Here is an 18,993-nt window from a genome sequence, read left to right on the forward strand (position 1 = left end):
CTCTGTTTTATTAAAAGGCTGGAGGGAGAACAAACAGTCCAAGAGGCACAGTGGCACAGCAGAACAGCGAAACTCAAGCCCCGTCTGGCTGCCCAGGCTCGGCACAGGGACAGAGCCAAAACCTGCTGTTAGGGGACGAGGTTCGCGCCCTTCCTGCTTTCCAAAATGAAGCCCACAGATGTCACCCCGTCCCGTCACCCTGAAGACTTGCATGCGTTGGTGAGAGGAAGGTCGTAGCACTGTACTCCTTTCAAAAGTGCCGTTGGGGACTAAATAACGGAGTAGTTTTGTTCAAAAGCAACATATATTTTTCACGAAGATAAGAGCCATATTACATTTGCTATAGAACCATGCGGTGAGAGGAAAAAAGTGCGTGTTGCCGACATGACAAAATACAACCAGTTCTGCTTATGAGAGTGTTCTGCCCCATAAGAACGGAGTGAATGAAAGGCATTATTCCAGGTGAGCGAGCCATGCAGAATTGCGGATTTATTAGGGTTTGTTTTGAAATGTAATTTGTACGGCAAGCTTTTCTATTCCTCTGATGGCGATGGAACAGATTTATTGGCTACACGTTGGAAGTGCAACAGATAACAGATAACCAAGGGAGACGTTTTAATAAAACACTCAGGAAAGAAGAAAGGAAAGTGAGCGAATATGCCTGCTTCCATTTCAGCTAATAAATAAAGAGCACAGATAGGGCTTTAACCGAAAACCACCGCAGTTATTGCAGCCTGGAAGGTTTATTGAAAACCAGGGAGAACATGCTCAGCTTTCACACACCCACGACAGCGTGAACGGCACAGGCCACAGTCAGGGGACACTCATTTATATCTGGGCACCCGAGCCGATGTTTTCACGGTAAACTTGCATGTGGCCGTGAAGGGGACCAGCAGGTCCCTGACCGCAAGTGTGTCTGCTTGGGACATTTCTGACTGTGCTCTGGGATTCTGGGCAACTAAACAAGGCAGGGATTCCCGCCCTCACCCCTCCGCAGCGAGAACACTGGGTGCTTCTAGGGAACTTTCACATCGTTAATAAGCAATGGCCTTCGTCTCCGAGAGCTGAGAGGGAAGGAGGCTACGAGTGAGGACGGTGGGGAAGGTGGTCCATGCTTTGAAGTCCAGGTGTATTTCGACCCCGCACCTGAGCACTGGGCTGGTGCAGCCCACGTCACACACCCCTCACTCAACCGGTCCTGGTCACTAGGGCCCTAGACTCACGGGAGAAGTCGGCTTTCCTTTTTTTGTTTCCAGGCAGCAAGAAAAGTGGGACTCTCTCCGGGTGGCCCTGGGGCTATCTGGATTTCAGTGTTTCTCTCTCTCTTGAGCCTGGAGAATGATGAATCGCTTCCTACTCTGGGACTCAGTCTCCTTTCCAACAGACATTGAGGAGCCTGGGAGGGAGAAATGAGAAGACCACCGATCCGAACTCAAGGTTTCTAGTGGCGGAGCAAGGCCAAATTTGTGTCCCCAGGACAGCCTTCTAAGAACGAGCTCCATGGATCTGGAGAGAACCACAGACTCCAGACCTGATTCCACTTAGTTCAGAAACAGGAATTCAGAATGGTGAGTGAGGATACAATTAGGAAGTTACATCAATAAAACCAGGTGGTTTCTATACAGGAAAGCTTTTAGGCTATAAATAATTCAGGATGTTTGTCAAATTTAAATGCCATTATAAATCCAAGTTTGTATATCAGATAGACGGGAGCATGAATGCAAGAGACATAAAATGGACTGGCATAGTTTGGAGAGGTTTGGATCCGTTATTATTAAGGACCCAATCAAATACTCCATCCAATTTCCAGTTCCGTTACTGTCTCTACATTCACTGTTCTTACTTTCAACTACCCAAGTCTTTCAATGAACACTAGTTGGAAAGGGTCATACAGAGTCCCCATGCCGTTTTCCAAAAGAGTTATTTCTGTGGAGGTGTTTTCCAGAAGGAAACAATTCAAATTTCTGCTACAGTTAAAAACTGTCTCTGGGAGGATTATAATAATAAACCTTCTGAGAAATTTTTTGGAGACAGGTGTTCAATGAATTTGCATGCCTCAGCAGGATGCAGAAAAAGACTCAATGACTTACTTCCTAACGCATCTATATTATCATGGCATGCTTCTGGAGATGGGCAAGTATTGTCTACCCAGGTAAGCACGTAGTGTGTCCCATAGGAAACATGGTTAGGTCTGTGCCTTTGTCCCAGAATCCATAGTTTTCCTTTTTTTTCTTTACAGTTAAGAGGTATATATAAGAAAAGCTCATTTGTTGGTTTTTAATATACAAGGTGCTTTCTTTAAAAGAGCAAGCTCCAAGATTGTTTTGTGATTCAAATTTTAAAATAACCTAAATAATCTTCTGAATCTTCCAAGGTCATGTTTCTTGTATTTAATATGTCCCTGAATTTGTCAAAAGATTTTTAAGGGTCTAAATGATGCCACCATGCATCGGCTCTGGTGTACCTCATTGTAGACACGGAATAAACTGTTTGATGTATTGACACAGAGACGTGAAGAGTATGTACGTATGTGTACGTACGTGTATGGATTCTCTGACACTATTATTGGCTGCAATCCTATATTCTGGGCTATAGACGTTGACCATATACCTTGCTACTTGCCACGGCTAACCAAGCTGGGTTGAAACTCAGCAACCACTTGTATTCATTGCTTTGCAGGCTAGTAGTTAAGTTCGGCTGCTGGGAGGAAAAGAGTCTCTCGCCACACCCTCCTCAAACTAAGGATTCATTTGTGCTCAGCGTGTGTGTGTGCACACCCCTTTATCTCGGCGGTCTTGAGCTGCAGACACAGTCGCAGCGCTCGTGATGGTCCAGCTGGATGTCGACGAGAGCCATGTGCTTTGCTCTACCCCTCCTCTTGAAGTGGCCCGGCTCAAACTTCAACACCTAGGACCAGAAGCACAGCGCCTGTTAGAAAGTTCCTGTTAGAAAGCCCGGAGGGTTTAGCACAACGAGATGCCCCTTCTGCTCTTTATGACAACTGGTTCCCAACCCTTTGAGAAGCCCATAAGAACTCTGGGCTTGCCACGATGACGCCCTCACGTTAACATTTTGACAACTGTCGACTTCCCGACGCGGGCAGCGTGGTCACTGGACCACAAGGTAACGCCATCAGCATCACCCGCCGGCGGCGCAGGATGAGCTCCAGGGTCCCAGCGGGACTTACGACAGCTTTCCAAGGGCCCGTTGTGTGCCAAGTGCTGCTCCAAACCCTGTTATAAATATTCTTTGAACAGAGCATATGTTATGGATAAATACAATACCGAGTATTGGTTATTTCTGGAAACAGAACAGCGGATAGTGTCACGAGGGCGAATACGCCGGTGCGGCTCAATGTTTGATGTAACGCCCGGATGTAATGCCTGATGAAGGTGCGTAGTGACCATAATTACTTGAAAATGCGTGTATGTCCTTATCCATTTGTTAAAATGCAATACCTTTTGCGATTTAAAACAGACCAAGCTCCACCAGAATTTTTCTACCTCAATACTGTATTGATACAATGTTTCTTCATAAAGTATATCCTTAATCTCTGAAGTCAATAAATTGATTGGGATGACGCGGGGCTAGAGAGCATCGTGCTAAGGGAAGTAAGTCAGAGAAAGACAAATACCAAATGATTGCACTCCAACGTGGAATTTAAGAAACAAAGCAGATGAGCAAAGCAGGGGAAAAAGAGAGAAAGAGGCAAACCAAGAAACAGACTGAGCTACAGCGATCACAGCGATCTGCTGGTGACCAGCAGAGGGGAGGCGGGCGGGGGGCAGGGGAACGGGGGACGGGGCTGAAGGAGGGCACCGCGGGGATGAGCTCCGGGCGGGAAAGTGAACCACTGTGTTGTACACCAGAAACTAGTATCACGTGATATGTTAACACACTGGAATGTGAGTAAAAACTTAAAAAACTCTAAGTTGAAACATAATTATAGTATATTTACATGGAAGCTAACTTCTTCCCCGCAGTGGCCTTTGCCGAAATCAAACGTTCCTCGTCTCAGACACGATGCCTTTGGAAACTACACACGCGCCCCCACCGACACGGTCTCTCAGTCCGCTTCTCCTCTGTAGGCTCTCAGGCTCCCGTCCGCCATCTGTTTGGATTTTTTTCCATTTTCCTTTCAGACTCTGAACTCCAGCAGGCGCTACCATATAACGATATTGTATGTTATAGTTTTCCAAGGATGAGCATAGACACGTTGTTCCTTCTCCCCTCCGACAAACCTTGTCACGTAGTAGAGGACGGGTCCTTATCCCCGTTTTATAGACGGGGGGACCGAGATCCTCAAGGAGGCCCCTTGCCTTGTGTGGGGTCTTCCGGCCACTGCGACTCGTGTGCGGGGCTGTCCGCTAGGGTCCTAGCACCCCGGCATCCATGCCTTCTGATGAGCCCGTGATTTCCTTGTGTCTCCAAGGGCTGTCAGGCTCCACGTGGGAGCCAGAGTGGGGATGTGCCCGGCTACGCTGGTCCCTGGTGAAGGCTACGTGTGGCAAAATCTTGCTTTGGACTCTGTGGGACGTTTCATGGTACTCCTCTGCTTCTTGACCAGGAATTCCTTCCCAGACGTTTGCTCGTCCTCACGTCATTACCTGCTTGGAGCCATGAACAGACCCAAACCCTCAACTAGGAAAAGCGGGTGCAGAGACCTCATCGCTTGTCCCCTGGTACGAAGCCAGGCTGGGCCATGGGGGCCCCAGGGAGGAGGAGAACAGATCAGCTCGTCTCTTTCATGTTTGATCAAGCTACGGAGTCTGCGCTCGGCGCATACCGAGCGGGACATGGATTCCCACCTGCAGCAGAGCTCCCGACGGATGCTGATGAGCACCGGGGAAGCGGGGGAGGGGGGCCGACGAGAGCTCCTGCCAGAGGCGCAAACACTCCAAACCATCTGCTGTTGGTAAACTCAGTCCAAATGGCCATTCTCTGAGCTAATTCTGTTGTTCTCTTTCCCTCCTGCGACTCGACTACTCTGACAGTCTGTGTCACCGATTCCACCCAATTTATTTTGTGTCTTAGTTTGGATCGAAGCCCTTCGAGAACAGCGGAAACAACGACTCACGGTACTGATGCCACACGCTGTCATAAGGGGCTTTTTTGCAAATATTATTTGGATTTCCCTGCAACATATTAGTACTTTTCTAATTTTCATACGTGAGAAAAGAGAGAGGATAAGCTACTTGCCCACCGTTACGGAGCTGGCACGGGGACTTGACCCCACGTGGCTGAGCTCGCCTATGCCATGGGAACTTACGTGTGGACGGCTCGTGGGCAGTCTGCGCACACAGCGGCGGGTGAAGCAGCACCCCCGGGCCGGGGGCGGTGCCATCGGAGCCCGGGACACTCCTGCTCTCTCCTGTTCACCTCCCCCCCTGCATCTCCTCTTGTCACCTCCCTTCCTGCACCTCCAACAGACACAGCGGACAGATATACACGCCAGGAAATAAAGCAGGGGCCAAAAACAGGGCCCCATGCTTTGGGCTATTTGTAACGCTTTCACAGTTTTGGAAAATTTGAAATACCAAGAGCAGAATCACAGTGGTCTGTGCCTTCCGTGTGTGGTCACCATGTGCTCGCCTGCTGGGAACTTGAGGGTTCTGCTTCTTCATTTAAAAAATAAAACAAACAAAAAAACCCCAAAAGATTCCCCCCCCACACAAAAAAAACCCCACCCAGCAACAGTGGTTGCAGAATGTCTGACATTTTGGGTACTGAACAGCCCCACCCGTGATGGCCCAAAAGTGCAGCTGAGCTCTGCCCTGGCGGCGCGCTTGGAAGGCGTTTCAGGCTTGAGTCCCACAGCTTTGCTGAGCACTTCTTCGATGTGCATGAGTCGCTATTGTCCAAGACTCTGCGTTAACCAGACTGAGGGTTCTGCAGATGGAGGGGAAGGAAGTGAGTCCCAAGATGTGAGTGTCTGAAGAGCATGACTGTCACAAGAGCCTAATGAGCAGTGATGACCGCCCACTGGACTCCTGGGGCTCTTCGCCTTCTCATCTGACAGCCAACAGAAGAGCCTGGCGACGGCGTGAGCACAGAGCCCAGGTGGTTCTTCTAACCCATCTCCTGATGGTTCAGGGATTTTCCCTGTGCTTTATATGAAGGAACGCGAGCATGGTATATATGGGTTTTGCTGATAAGAAGAGAAAAAAATGAATTGGCAGACACTCTCCCAGACAAGACCGGAAAGCACTGTTTGAACAAAGCGGAAATCGACTGCTTTCCCAGCTGATCACGGCGCTGATGTTCAAAGCTTTCAGACCATGTAATAGTCTGAGGTTCAGGTACGCCGCACTGAGAGGAGGAAGAAAGCAAAACTGACTTGAGAGAGCATGGGAAGTTAAAAGAGAAATGAAAAGCTTTTATCTGGGAAGGCAAACTGGCTGGTTATAGGTTATCTGCTCACTTTTAAAGGGAAGGAAGGAGCCACTGAATTAATTTCAGCTGCCGAAGGATACATACTAATAAGACCATCCCAAAATGCTTTCCTATTCTCTGAGCTAGGGCTCACAGCTGCGAGCGCACCCCAAAGTAAAAGCCCACTGACGACCCGCCAGCCACTTCTTACTACCTGTGGGTGGAAACCCTGAGCCCTCTCCACCACCCGGAGAACCACGCGAGTCCAGGCAAAGTTGACTCGGACTAACTGGAGAAGGACTAAGCCGGGTGGTGGCTTGCGCAACGCTACACAAAGTCAAAGATGCTCAATCTGCAAATTACCACATCACGAAAGATTTTTCACTTCATTCACTCGCCTCGTTGCCAATAAACCACTGAATGAATCATTGCCATAAAGCTATTCCACTAATAAAACAAGACTAGGCAGAAAAGCTATCTGCTGAGTTGGGTTCTTCTTGATTGGGAATATAAAAAAAAAAAAGTTAATGCCTTTAATAGTTCTCAGATTAATGGCTGACATAGGAACACAAACACATATTTCAGGAGAAATGCATTGTATGAGCTGGAACCATTAAGAGTTTATTTAAGATTGTTCCCAACTTCTAAAGCAGGCTGTACTCCATATACATAGTTTCTGATCTTTAAAAAAAGAAAGAAAAAAGCTTCCTATTTTTGTTTCCCTTTTGAGCTTTTCCATGCTTCTAGACTTCATGAAAAATGTGCAGAGAGTTTAGATTTTTAAGGGCTGCTAGACCATTTTTCTGAAACCTAAGTGATTATGAACGAGAACATCTCGAGAAGGGATAACACATTATTTTCTGCCTGGACAATTACCGAGCTTGCGGGCAGCAGTCCCAGCAGACCCGGAGCCTCGCAGCAGAAGGACTGACTGTATGTGGTAAGATAGGGTACTCAGGAAGAAAGACACAGACGACAGTGTTTAGGAACAGTTCCCTGGCTGATGGAAGTCTGCAGGTGACCAAAGGCTGGGATTGTAGTCAGGGTCCATAAAACGCTCATGAATACTGAAAATCCAGTCTTGCTCTCTGTAGACATTATGTTTTCTGGGAGCACACGGGGGCTACTGTGGGGGTGCACTCAGCTGCAGTCCAGCCTTGAAAGAGCGAAGCAGTTTCATCCATAATTCCAACAGCACCTTACAGGGCTCATGTCCACACACTGTGGAAAATGTAATGGAAGGCTAACTGGGCACCACATTCAGAGTGCAGAATTGGCAGGGATGACCATTCATGTCACAGATGGTCTTGTCTACCTGAGGGGGAGCATGGCCCAAAGCAGGTGTGCGAAGCGATGGCAGGAAGCTAGGTCTACAAGGAAAGGAATGTGCACATTCGGCTGTAATGAAATGCAGGGTCCATTCACTCAGGGAGCCATCGAGGTTGCAGGGAAGCCAGACCTCTCAGAAAACTCCACCCATATCTCTTCTGGACTTTCCAGTCTTCTGCCCTCACATCTGTTCAGTAGCCCCATGAGCCAAGTGTCACTGTTATCACTGATGGGTGAGTGAATTTCTCCATCAGCATTAACTGCTGATTGTCCGATCCTATCTTTACTCCTTTACGTTGACCTAGCACTGCCACCTCCAGTTTGCTTCTATTCCTTGTGTAAGGTAAGGTAGGATTTGGGGGATAGGATGGTGTCATGGTTAACGGATGCCATGTCATTTCAAGTCTGCCTGGGAACCCCAAATTGGGGGTTATTGTGGGGATGAACTGAGGAACTCCTAGGCCCCTAGGCTGCCTTCCACACGGCAGAGCTGGAACCAGGGGCCACATCTTCCTTCCGGTCAGACAGTGTTGTGCTCTGTTACCTCAGCTCATTGCAAACACAGGAAAAGCCCCCGGGAGCGTGGTCTCACAGTCTCACCCAAAGAGACAGAAAGAGGATGAAGCAGGGAGACTCTCCTTACGTTAGAAATGCTATTTCCAGAGAAAGGAACCAAGTTTCCTTGACTTTTGTTATGGTTGGTTAGAATCATAACCCCAAATCTCATTGCTTTTGCCACAGAGTAGAAACTCTTCACCAACTCATTTTGTTTCCTGTCTCTTTGGTCTCAATTTCCCATTTTAGCTAAATTTGTTTCTATACCAGATGCTTAAAACATGTAAAAACCTAAAAGTATGATTATTTTATCCCAAGTCTAAAACTCAACAGTTTAAAACCTCTAATTAATCTCTTTTCATATATAAACATGTGCTTACACGTCCTGACTCTTAAGCTGTTAATAGGAAGCAGATTTTTAATATAAAATTCTTGAGCAAAATAAAAAGAATCTTCTAAAGTCATTATTTTTTTCCACTTAGTCCAGAAACAGAGATGGGTCTAGGCTGTGTTTTTCAATACGGCAACCCCCAGCCATGTGCAGCTATCTACATTTACATAACTTAAAATCACATAGAACTCAAAGTCCGATCTCCTGTTTGTGTCAGGTCCTCGTCAAGTGCCAACTAGCCACGTGTCACCGACGACTGCCATACTGGGGGGGCAGGGAGGGAACCCTCCCTTCACTGTAGAAAGTTCTACTCGACACGATGGACAGTTACAGCAGCATAGCGACAAAATCACGAGAGGAGGGACAGAGAAATTAACTCTGATCTCTCTCTCTCTGCTGCTTCGTGAATTTTTGGCTGTTGCCCGAATGTCCATTGATGGGAACCAGAGGATGACAAACCGCTAAGGTAACCTTATTTCTGGGGAAGATCCTGCTTCTCCATGGCACATTATCCAGGCAAGATGGGACCTGAAATAACAGCATCTACATGGTATGTTCTCTGGAAACTTCCTTCTGAAAACTCACTACCCCAAAGTAACTTTTATATCCTATGCATTCCAAGAGGCTGCAAAGAACTATTATTAGCAAACAGGGAAAATGCCTTAAAGGATACCTACCAGCTTTGGAGAACAGGAAATCATAAAGAAGGTAACACTGTATCGTTCTGGTGGGGCTAGGGGGAAACTCGCTCAACCCCCTGCTTGGGAAACAGCATGACCCAAGAACAGAACAATTATCTAAGCTTCATTAGGAGCTTTATAATTTTTCCCATTTTATGCTTTAAACGCTGAGTGCTGAAATATTTGTGCAGAGTCACACAGGCCTGCTTATGTGACAAGTTCCAGTTACCCCTTAAGGGTGCTCACGGCCCATGGAAACTCATTTCACATCTCATCAGTTACAAGCAGCAGCTGGGGAAACTGATTTCTTGTGTCTCTGGGTTAGAGCACAGATACAGAATAGAAAAAAGAACCAGGATTTTTCCCTAATGAGCCAGGCTCAAGCCGCCCCCACTGCTGGAAAGAGAACAAGTCTCTACTCTTTCCCGGGGGCACTCAGCAGAGGGATCACTGTAACATGTTGCAAGGTATTTTAGGAGCCTGGGGGTCAAGGAGCCAGACATGTTTGTGTCAGGTATGTGGCGGCTGAGAGAGTGATCGATGTTGTTTTGTCCCTTTGTCCAGAGCCTGGCAGAGTGACTTCGTGTAGAGCTCTGCAGACCCCAGAAGTAAAAATACTAAACTACAGTGTTTCAAAGAGCTGCTTCAGAGAGCAGCTTCAAAAAGATGCTGGCATCTCAGACCTGCTCCTGTGATGAGCAGAGATCAAGGGCTTCCTTTTCTAGATGTTAATTGTGAACAGAAATTTACAGGTAACCTCTTGGGTGGGCAGACAGAGACAAGAAAAGAAGCAAGAAAAGGACCCTTTAGAGTTCTTTAGCATTCACTGTCTGGAATGTGAAGGTTTTTTTGTTTTGTTTTAAAGGGGTGGTGTCACCTTCAACTCTGACATTTCTGCAATAAACAATATAAAACATGAAGCTGTAACTTCAAACTGAGTGGAGTCCAGAGGAAAATAAAACACTCTACAGATAGATCAAAGGCCTGTACTTAACTGTTTTTCCTCTGCATTTATGCCTAGGTAGTGATCTTGTCACTTGCTAGATTATTTTAATTCTAGCCTGATTACTGTATTCAGCACTAATCCTCAGGGTCTGACTAAACATTACAAAATTCAGGTTCTTAGATGCAAAGGACAACATCCTATCTAGAGTTCATTGGGTCATACAAAAATAAAACACAATGAACGCAGACTATAGCATTCTCTGGACAGGAGAACTTTTTTTTTTTGGTTCCCCTTGAAAACTGCAGGGTGGAGTAAGGAATTCTTATGACTAAGAAAATAAGCTCCATGGAAGTCTAAAATAATGTGTTTCTCCCATGTGAGGTAAGCCTGGTCCCTGTGGCATTTAATTTCCTACACTTCCCAAGTTGGAAATACCAGTTATGACGTCCCCGTTCTCATTTAGCTACCGTCACCTCCTTAAACTTGTTTGTATTGACTTACTGTTTTCAGGACTAAAAAAAGAAAAAAAAAAAACCACCTTTTAAAAGCTGAAGGTTTTATTTAGGGGGCACACTTTACTCCTTTGTTTTGGTGGATACAAGAGGAAAAGCAACACAAACAATCATTTCTCATGGTAATGTCTGCTTAATTGTTTAGATTATGTTCTTAAACACATTTTGGTATGACGTTTCACATCTTACAAAAGGCATTCCATATGCACTATTTTATTTGAGCCCCAGAACCACTCTATAAGTGATTATCTGTTATAATGTCTTAGTCTCATTTCACATATGTGAAAACGGAGTCTCCATATTTGTGACTTGGAAATACTCCCACGATTGGGAAGTAAGAGCTGCTGCCAAGGTCAGGAACAGCTCTGAGCTCCCCTTAAATCCTTTAATGCTCAATAAAGTGCTGTGTGTTCAAAAAGGATAAGCATTGTTACTAGTGATAGGAACACAGAGTCAGGAACACAGGGTTCTGTAGAACTCTGTTCTCCCTAAATTTTATTCCTCTTTTATCTTCATATTTACTTTTGTTTAGTTTTGCCTACTTTCACAGCTGATTTCCCAGGTAGCACTCAGTAGTCTTTAGGAAAAAATGGTACTTTTAGAATAAAAATAATATCCTATTTAGAGAATTAAAAAGTCTCTCTAAACATCTTCTGTCAATTTACATTTTGCTATCTTCACTCTCCTAAATTTCTTAAGGGCTTGACTGCATTCAGGTTTGGCCCTTAGATTTTTCTTAAAATGACCTAAATTTTGCCATGACAGCCTTTACAAATACCACATATTACTACAAAGAGGTCATGTGAGCTCTGAATCACTGCATCATGCATTTGATCATATAAATAAACAAGGATGTTGTCCCACAGGTTGCTTTCTGATGATTAGAAAACAGAGTCCAAGGGCACCTGGGTGACTCGGTCAGTAAGGTGTCTGCCTTCGGCTCATTCATGGCCTTGGGGTCCTGGGATCAAGCCTGGCATGGGTACCCCGCTCAGGAGGGAGTCTGCTTCTCCCTCTCCCTTTGATCCCCCCCACCTCTCTGCTGTTGCTCTTTCTGAAATGAATAAATAAATGAAATCTTTAAAAAAAGAAGAATAGAGAAAAGAGTCCATCTTTCAGGAGGTACTTAGCCCCTCTAAGGCATTTGGCTTGCTCAGTTTAGCTCATGTATAATTTCAGCTCCCAGTCATCCTTCCAGATGGCTGCCTTTGTGCAGTGAACAACTAGAACAACTGTAACCCATGGCCTGGTCGTCCAGCACCCTACCCTAACATTTCCAGAGCTCATGCATGTTTGAGAAGGACATACCTCATGATACTTTTTCACAGTCTTCCCAGAACTGCACGTGCAGGATTTCCAGTTTGCAGTCCCACAGCCACAGTTGCCCCCACAGCGCTGCACGAGGAGGCAGCGGGGAAAGAAGACCACGTGCGTCAGCTTCAGTTCCTCTCTTAAGTTGACGGAATAATTCCTGGGAGTGCAGCTGTAGCGCTTGACGTCATCATTGAGCCTGTCCAGGTCGACTGTAAGAAACACACACAGGTGTGAGCCAGCACCTGACCCGAAGCAAAAACTCCCAGCATGGGTTTTTGGGAAGCGTGTGGGAAGATGTGACAATGACCTTAATGCAGACATTGAATCTTTCCTTGGGATCTCATTTATTAACCTCACATGCAAGGTGGAAAATCTGATTCTCTTTTGATCCTATCTACTCTTCAAAAAAAAAAAAATAAATCAGATAATTTAATAAATTATATATAATAAATATTATAATACTATGCGTATTAGAAAGAAAAAAATTACCATGTTAATAAAAGTATTTATTTGCTTGAAAAGAAAAAAATAACAACAACAAAGAAAAAACAAAAGCCTCAAAAACATGGCTAAATCTTTATCTTGGTTCAATTATATTTTTTTAATATAAAAAAAGAATTCCGAGGAAAGAAAATGAAGTGTTTAGCAATTTAAAATAACTGCCTTTATCTTAAAAACAAAACAAAACAAAAACCCCAAAATACATGGCCTCTCAATTCTCAATAAAACCTAAACCAATAAAACCTAAACCATGATTCTCTAAACCATGATTTAAATATAATTTGAAATCTATCAGGGATGCATCAGGGACAACTACTCTATTATGCTTGGCTGGTGATGCAATTTTACAGGGAAGTATGAAGAAGAAAAGGTTTTAATTTCATTTTGACTCCAAAGTAAACCAAAATGTCCACGGAGCTGGCATTTTGGGGAGTGGGTATTGAGGCGTATTTGTGCCCTGCATCCTAGATGGCCACAGCACAGAGAGAGGACAAGGGCTGGGCTCTGCCCCAAAGCTGTGGCTGCCTCCCTCCCGAGAGCTGGAAAGGCACCCAACTGCTTCCAACCTCTGTTTCCTCATTTAGGAAATGTCAACAGCAGAACTTCACCTGTCCCACAGCAATACCGAAGGCTGACGCTAGCATACCTGGCACACAGTCAGTGCTGATTAGGATTATTCTTCGTGATTCATTTTGATCTTTCCCTTTCAAGTCAAATGGTTAAAAAAAAAAAAATCCAGGCCTTTCTCTGGTTCTCTCTGTTGGTCGTGACTCCGGGTCACTGACAACCAAGGGGGTATGGTTACTGGGACTTCTGTTAATTAAGACCAACACCCCCAATTTTCAAATTCTAGTCACAGTATGTCCGTGAATTAAATTTATAGTACTGTGTTTACATAGGTTCCAATCAGTGTTCTGCAAAAGTCAGCTAATCCTCTATGCACTTGGGGTACATGCCCCCGACCACGCCCTAGAGGGCCCGGGAGGAATCCCACAAAGGCAAGCAGACAGCAAGCACCAGGCTGCCTCTGCACTCCAGCCCCTGCAAGCATCTTAGTCTTAAACCTAAACCGGCTGAGGAGTGGCAAGCGTGCTCTTTTGGGGTCAAAGCCAGAGGCTAGGGGTGCTGTCCGGAGAATGCAGGGGAGGGAAACCCAAAACAAGGGAGGCTCACGGGGATGAGGGGTCCCCTTCACACCACGAAGTCAGCGGACGGTCCGGCGATATGGGCAGACGACCCCCTGACTAAGGAATTAATGGCAGTTGGGTTAATGCCCTGCCCCGAGAGCCTTTCCATAGGAGCGACTGGGCTTTGATTCTCCAGGGCAGGGAACTCCCCCTGCCCCCACCAGCTTCCCTATGCTGAGCCTGCGACACGGGGGGAGGGCAGGAAGGGGGCAGCTGAAGGAATGCTGAATAACTTCTGTGCATCATGTATGGCTGTTTTTTTCCTTCCTTTGTAAAGACGTGTCCTAAGTTTAGCTATAATCAATCCAGATTTAAATCGAGTGAACTGTGTCTTGGGAAAGGAACCGTTTTATTGCTGCTAAAGCCCTGGAAGTAACTGCCAGCAAAGCAGGAAGGATTACGTAAATGCATTAGGAAGCGCCGCCATCATCCATTCCAAGTGTCACCTTGAGACAAACAGTGATGCTGGCTGGCGCAGTGCCACGCCATGGACGGGGCTTGTGCCGGCGGCTGCAGCTGCCGAGGATGCTAACGGGGGTCTATCTGGTCGACCGCTGAGCAGTCAACAGGTGCTGTTAGCGAGGAGAAGGGGTTGGGGTGCAGGAAGGCAGAGGGGGACAGGCAGGAGGGCGCGTGCTGAGGGTCTCCAGGTCAGCCCCCCATGAGGCACCTTCTACCCATCACCGCACTTCACCGTCCCCCACCCCAACCCTGTTAAGGCGAATGGGAAATGGGACACTGGGCTTCGGAGCTCTTCCCCCTTTGGCCCCAGCTTCTGGCACATCTAGGAGAACGGGGGCATGGCTGTCTCCGAAAACCAAAGGAAGAAGAGCTCCCTGGTGCCGCAGGACGTCTGGTGCAGCCTTCTCCCTGGGATAGCCCAGAGCCCCGAGACAGCATGCCTCTCCCGGAGATGTAGCTAAGCCTCAAGTTGCCCTCAGCAAACCAGGGAGAGGCACGTCCTCCTGCCTTGTCTGGAAGCAGGACTCTTCACATCACGTAAGTGCTTTACTGACCAGCACTGCCCCCCCCCCCCCGTTCCCTGCCCACTGGGAAGAGATGTACAACGCTGTCCATTCTAGCTTCAGGTCACCGACGTGATCGCTTTGGCTGTGGCCCGGGCTGACTCCCTGGCATCCAGCAGCCCTGTGTCTCTGGGGACTGAAACCACCAAGGCACTCAATATAGAACTTGGCATAAAACATGCTTCTGAGCAGATGCAAACAGCTGCAGACGTGACTGTGGGCGTTCTGCAGGGGACACTGAGCTCTCCGTCAAAGGGGACGCATGAGGCGGCGCCCGGAGCAGGACGCCGGGCAGCAGGCGGAGTGGTGAGCAAACGTCGGGGCCTCCCAGGATGGGGGCTCGGCTTGAGCCTCTGGAGGGAGATCCAGGGAGGGGGCTTTGCTTTCCATTTCTGCTTCGGTCTCCAGACAGGAACAGGACAGGGCAGCAAGGAAGTCCCCAATGTGATTCAAGGGCCCTGGAATTTCATCTATTTTCCCTTATTTCACCCTGGTGTACATAATGTTACAATTCTTCTTTTGCTGTCCTTTTGAATTTGAGTCTTGTCTTTCCATGGATCTTCAACATCAGTTTTCCAGGCTGGGCACTGACAATCTGTTCAAAGGGCCGAGAAGGGGCCGTCCTCAGAGGCTTTCCCTGGACATATTAGTCCAATGTGGGGCCCGGCACAGGGCAGTGGGAGAGGCCCTCTTTTTGTAGCCCTGGCCTCAAACACAGGTCCTTCGCTGGAGATCCTTGTGCTGTGATGAGTTCTGGGGTCTGAACACTAGGGACATGTCAAGCAGGAGAGAGCATTCAGTCTCCAACCCACGGAGGCTCCAGTGTGGCAGGACAGGATGGAGAGTCAGCCTGGTCTGGATGATCCCAGCCGCCCAGGCTAGAGTCTGAATCCAGGCTTTCTCCTGCCTCTGCACGCTTCTGACTGTGGTCTGAGGATCTGAAGGCGGGCAGGGGGTTGTGGGGCAAAGAACAGCTTCCATGAACCATGCTGGGGTCTCCCCACTGGAGGACCACTCGCTGTCCCAAGGACCAGGTTTCCCAAGTCTGTGACAGACCGTGACCTGCCATTTTCAAGATGTTGCCGGTGACGTACCCCCAAGCCTGTGCGCCCCGAGCACACACACTCATTTATTGGGTTCCGCAGGAGAAGTACGCCAGGTTCTGGCTGACCGCCTAGAGCCTACTTTCTTCTTTGGCATCGAACAACACAATGCATTTCTCCATCGCCCCCAAACGGAAGGAGCCCACGTCTGTGCACGATCTGCATCTGAAGAAGACATGGAGACAAGCACCTTTTTGCCCTCGCCGGACTGCGGCCTTAGCCATGAAAACCGGTCGCAAGCCCGCGCCGAGAGCTGAACGGATTGGTAACAAAAATCTGTCTTTAGAGGGAACCCGTGCTGGGGCCCTAACGACCGTTTTGACGGGACAGATACAGCCGGATAGGCACACCTCCCTCGCGGTGTCAAGTCTCGCTTCACCACACTTGCAGATACTTGTAGACGCCGCCCTTTTCACAAAGTGGAGGGGTGTGGCAACACGAGTTGTACAAACCAGCCTTTGTCCCCTTTGTCGCATTTTGATAAATCTCACAATATTTCAGACTCTTCCATTATTATGGTATCTGTTACAGTGATCTGTGACCAGCGATTGGGGCTCACGCAAAGCTCAGGTGGCGGGTAAGCATTTTCAGTTCTAAAGCCTTTTTTAACCAAACTGTGAACATTGTTTCTTCCGACGGAATGCGATTGCACACGACACCACACCACGGCGTAAAAACAACTTTTCTACACACCAGGAAACCACAGCGTTCCTCTGACCTGCTCCCTTGCAGTATCTGCTTTCTTCCCGTGGACCCCCCGGGCTGGAGCCGAGCACAAAGTGTCTCCGACGTGTGCCTGCGGGAGGACCCACGGGCTTGGCACACGGCATGGACGCCAGTCAATCTATTTCAAGGTTTTTGGTGAATACAAAAATTCTCTGCGAAACAAAATAATGTCCTCCTTCTGAATGTAGGAAAGCACTGTTTTTTTGGTTTTGTTTTTGATTTTTTTCTCTCTACGCAGGTTTGATTTGCTGCTTGCTTTGCTTAACAGGGAGATGATCCCCTTGGGTCAGCGCCTGGGGGTCAAGTTGATTGGCAGCTTTCGCCGGGCTGGTCTTCCAACCGTCGCCACTCGGCTGCGTGTGTCCCCAGCCTTTGCTTGATCTCCCGGACTCCCCTGGGTCTCCAATTAGACTTCCCCAAGTTCTTAGAGCCAGCAAGCATTTTCTAACAACCAGACCAAGACTTCACAGTGCTCAAATTCTTTATAAACTCTTTTAGCAGCCACACACCAGCAATATATTACCACACACACACACACACACACACACACACACACACACACACAGCATGTGCTGAAGGCATGGGAAGTCTGTGTGCTTGAAGTAGGGCTATATATGCATGTATATATACCTATTACATGTATATAAGTTATACATATGTTATATATAAAAACAAATTTAAAATATAAAAAATACATATTTTATATATAAAAAATATATGTGTAACTTTTTAAGACCGTGCTCTTGTCATTCTAGTTCACTTTCCCTAGCACTCAAGTCGACTATGTCATTTTAATCTTCTAGGGCTCAAGTCAAAAGCCATATTCAGCCTCCATCTCCTCTGATCCCCTGCTACAGGCTCACCACACTTTCTCTGCCTTCTGCCATAGCCCTTACTTCAAAGACCTTGCTTTGCCCCTTTCTTTTATTTAGGCGTTTCTCTTCCATTAAAATATAAGGTTCATGGAAGCAGAGAGTTAATCACCGTTTGATTCCTCCTCTCCTAGGGCTTAGCCCGAACGGAGGTCATTTAAGTCCTGCTCTCCTAAAACCATCTGGTTTCAACCTGGTCTCCTAAAACCATTTGGTTTCAACCAAATCCTGCTGAAAGACGTACGGCATCTCTGAGGACAGAGCATGTGTGCCATTTCAGGATGTCTGGAATAACCAAGGCCAGTAAAAACAACTGAAGTCCCTACTTCACCAGACAGGTGTTTTCTGTCTGGTGAAGTAGGGACTTCACCAGATTTTCCTTAAATCGGAAGACTTCCGAGACTCTGAATGGATACCCATAAACTTAAAGTCAAGGTCAGAGAGTGTTGCGGACACTGGTAGCCCTACTCCTCAGTCCAGTTTTCTCTCTGCACTATCTGAAGGAATCAGACTGCTGCTGGTGCAGGACAGAGAAACTAGCCTTCGAGAACCAGCTCTACCAAGGAGGAACCATGACGCGTGGCAATGACTGGCTCTGAGACCCACAGAATCTAGAAGCAGTGCCCCCGGGAGAAGAGGGCGTCAGGAAGGCTCGCTTTCAGATACGTGGCTCGACGCGCCCTCTGCCCCATGGGGAGAAGGGCCACAATGTGTTACGGAAAACACTAAAAATAAGCCTTTGATTCTACAACCCTAGATTTATGAGGCTTTGGGAGAGGGTGGGAGGGAAGAGGGATAGATGAGTAATTGTAGTATTTTATACCAAGTAACTAGGGTTTCTCAGCCCCTTTCAAGGTTCATAAATTCCCCAGGAGGAGTCTGTTCATTTTTACGGACATTACACCTCATTGTGATTTTCAGACTCCCTCTTCCATAAATCAGCCCATAATTGTGAAAACTGTTTCCACACCTCAACCCCCATTTGGAAGCACAAATAAATCTGGAGAGAGCAATGACTTTATAACTTTTAATGAGAAAATATCAGGATATCTTAAACTTAAAATCATGAATTTCACGACTCCGTTTGCTGGTTTAGTTTCTCAAGAACGGACATATTTACCACGTGTATTTATAGTGATTAACCTACGTCACCAGGTTCCCAATCAGACAACAGTGAATTTTCGGGGTTTAAAAACGTAAATAGAAAGGTACTGAGCACCTTTTGTGTGCGTGGTTCTCTGTGAGATGCTGTCATATGTGCAACTCTCAGTGACTTCTGGTAACAAACTCTCATGGGAGACACAACTGTCTCCAACTGATAGATGTGGGGACTGACAGGCAGAGAACTTAACTGACCTGCCTAAGGTCGCTGGACACAGAGTAGGCATTTGACAAACACGTGCAACAAAGGGGGTGAGTGCACGGCCGTCTGCAAGGTGCTGAATGAGGCAAGACGGCCGCTGATACCATCAGACGGCAA

At 47.0% G+C, this 18,993-nt stretch overlaps 1 protein-coding gene across 2 annotated transcripts in view; it reads right to left on the reverse strand.

Annotated features, from left to right (window-relative positions):
• Positions 1–285: 285 nt before the first annotated feature.
• Positions 286–18,993, reverse strand: part of PDGFD (platelet derived growth factor D) — a 218,623-nt gene continuing 199,915 nt past the window's right edge. For both annotated transcript variants that reach the window (XM_082684002.1, XM_082684003.1), the window contains exons 6-7: positions 12,094–12,308; positions 286–2,907 (exon numbers count right to left, since the gene is read on the reverse strand). In XM_082684002.1, coding sequence (XP_082540128.1) covers positions 2,782–2,907; positions 12,094–12,308 — 341 coding nt within the window. In that variant the 3' untranslated portion in view covers positions 286–2,781. The remainder of the gene's footprint in view (positions 2,908–12,093; positions 12,309–18,993) is intronic.

Source organism: Mustela nivalis, assembly GCF_964662115.1.
Source record: "Mustela nivalis genome assembly, chromosome: 9".
NCBI classification, from domain to species: domain Eukaryota; kingdom Metazoa; phylum Chordata; class Mammalia; order Carnivora; family Mustelidae; genus Mustela; species Mustela nivalis.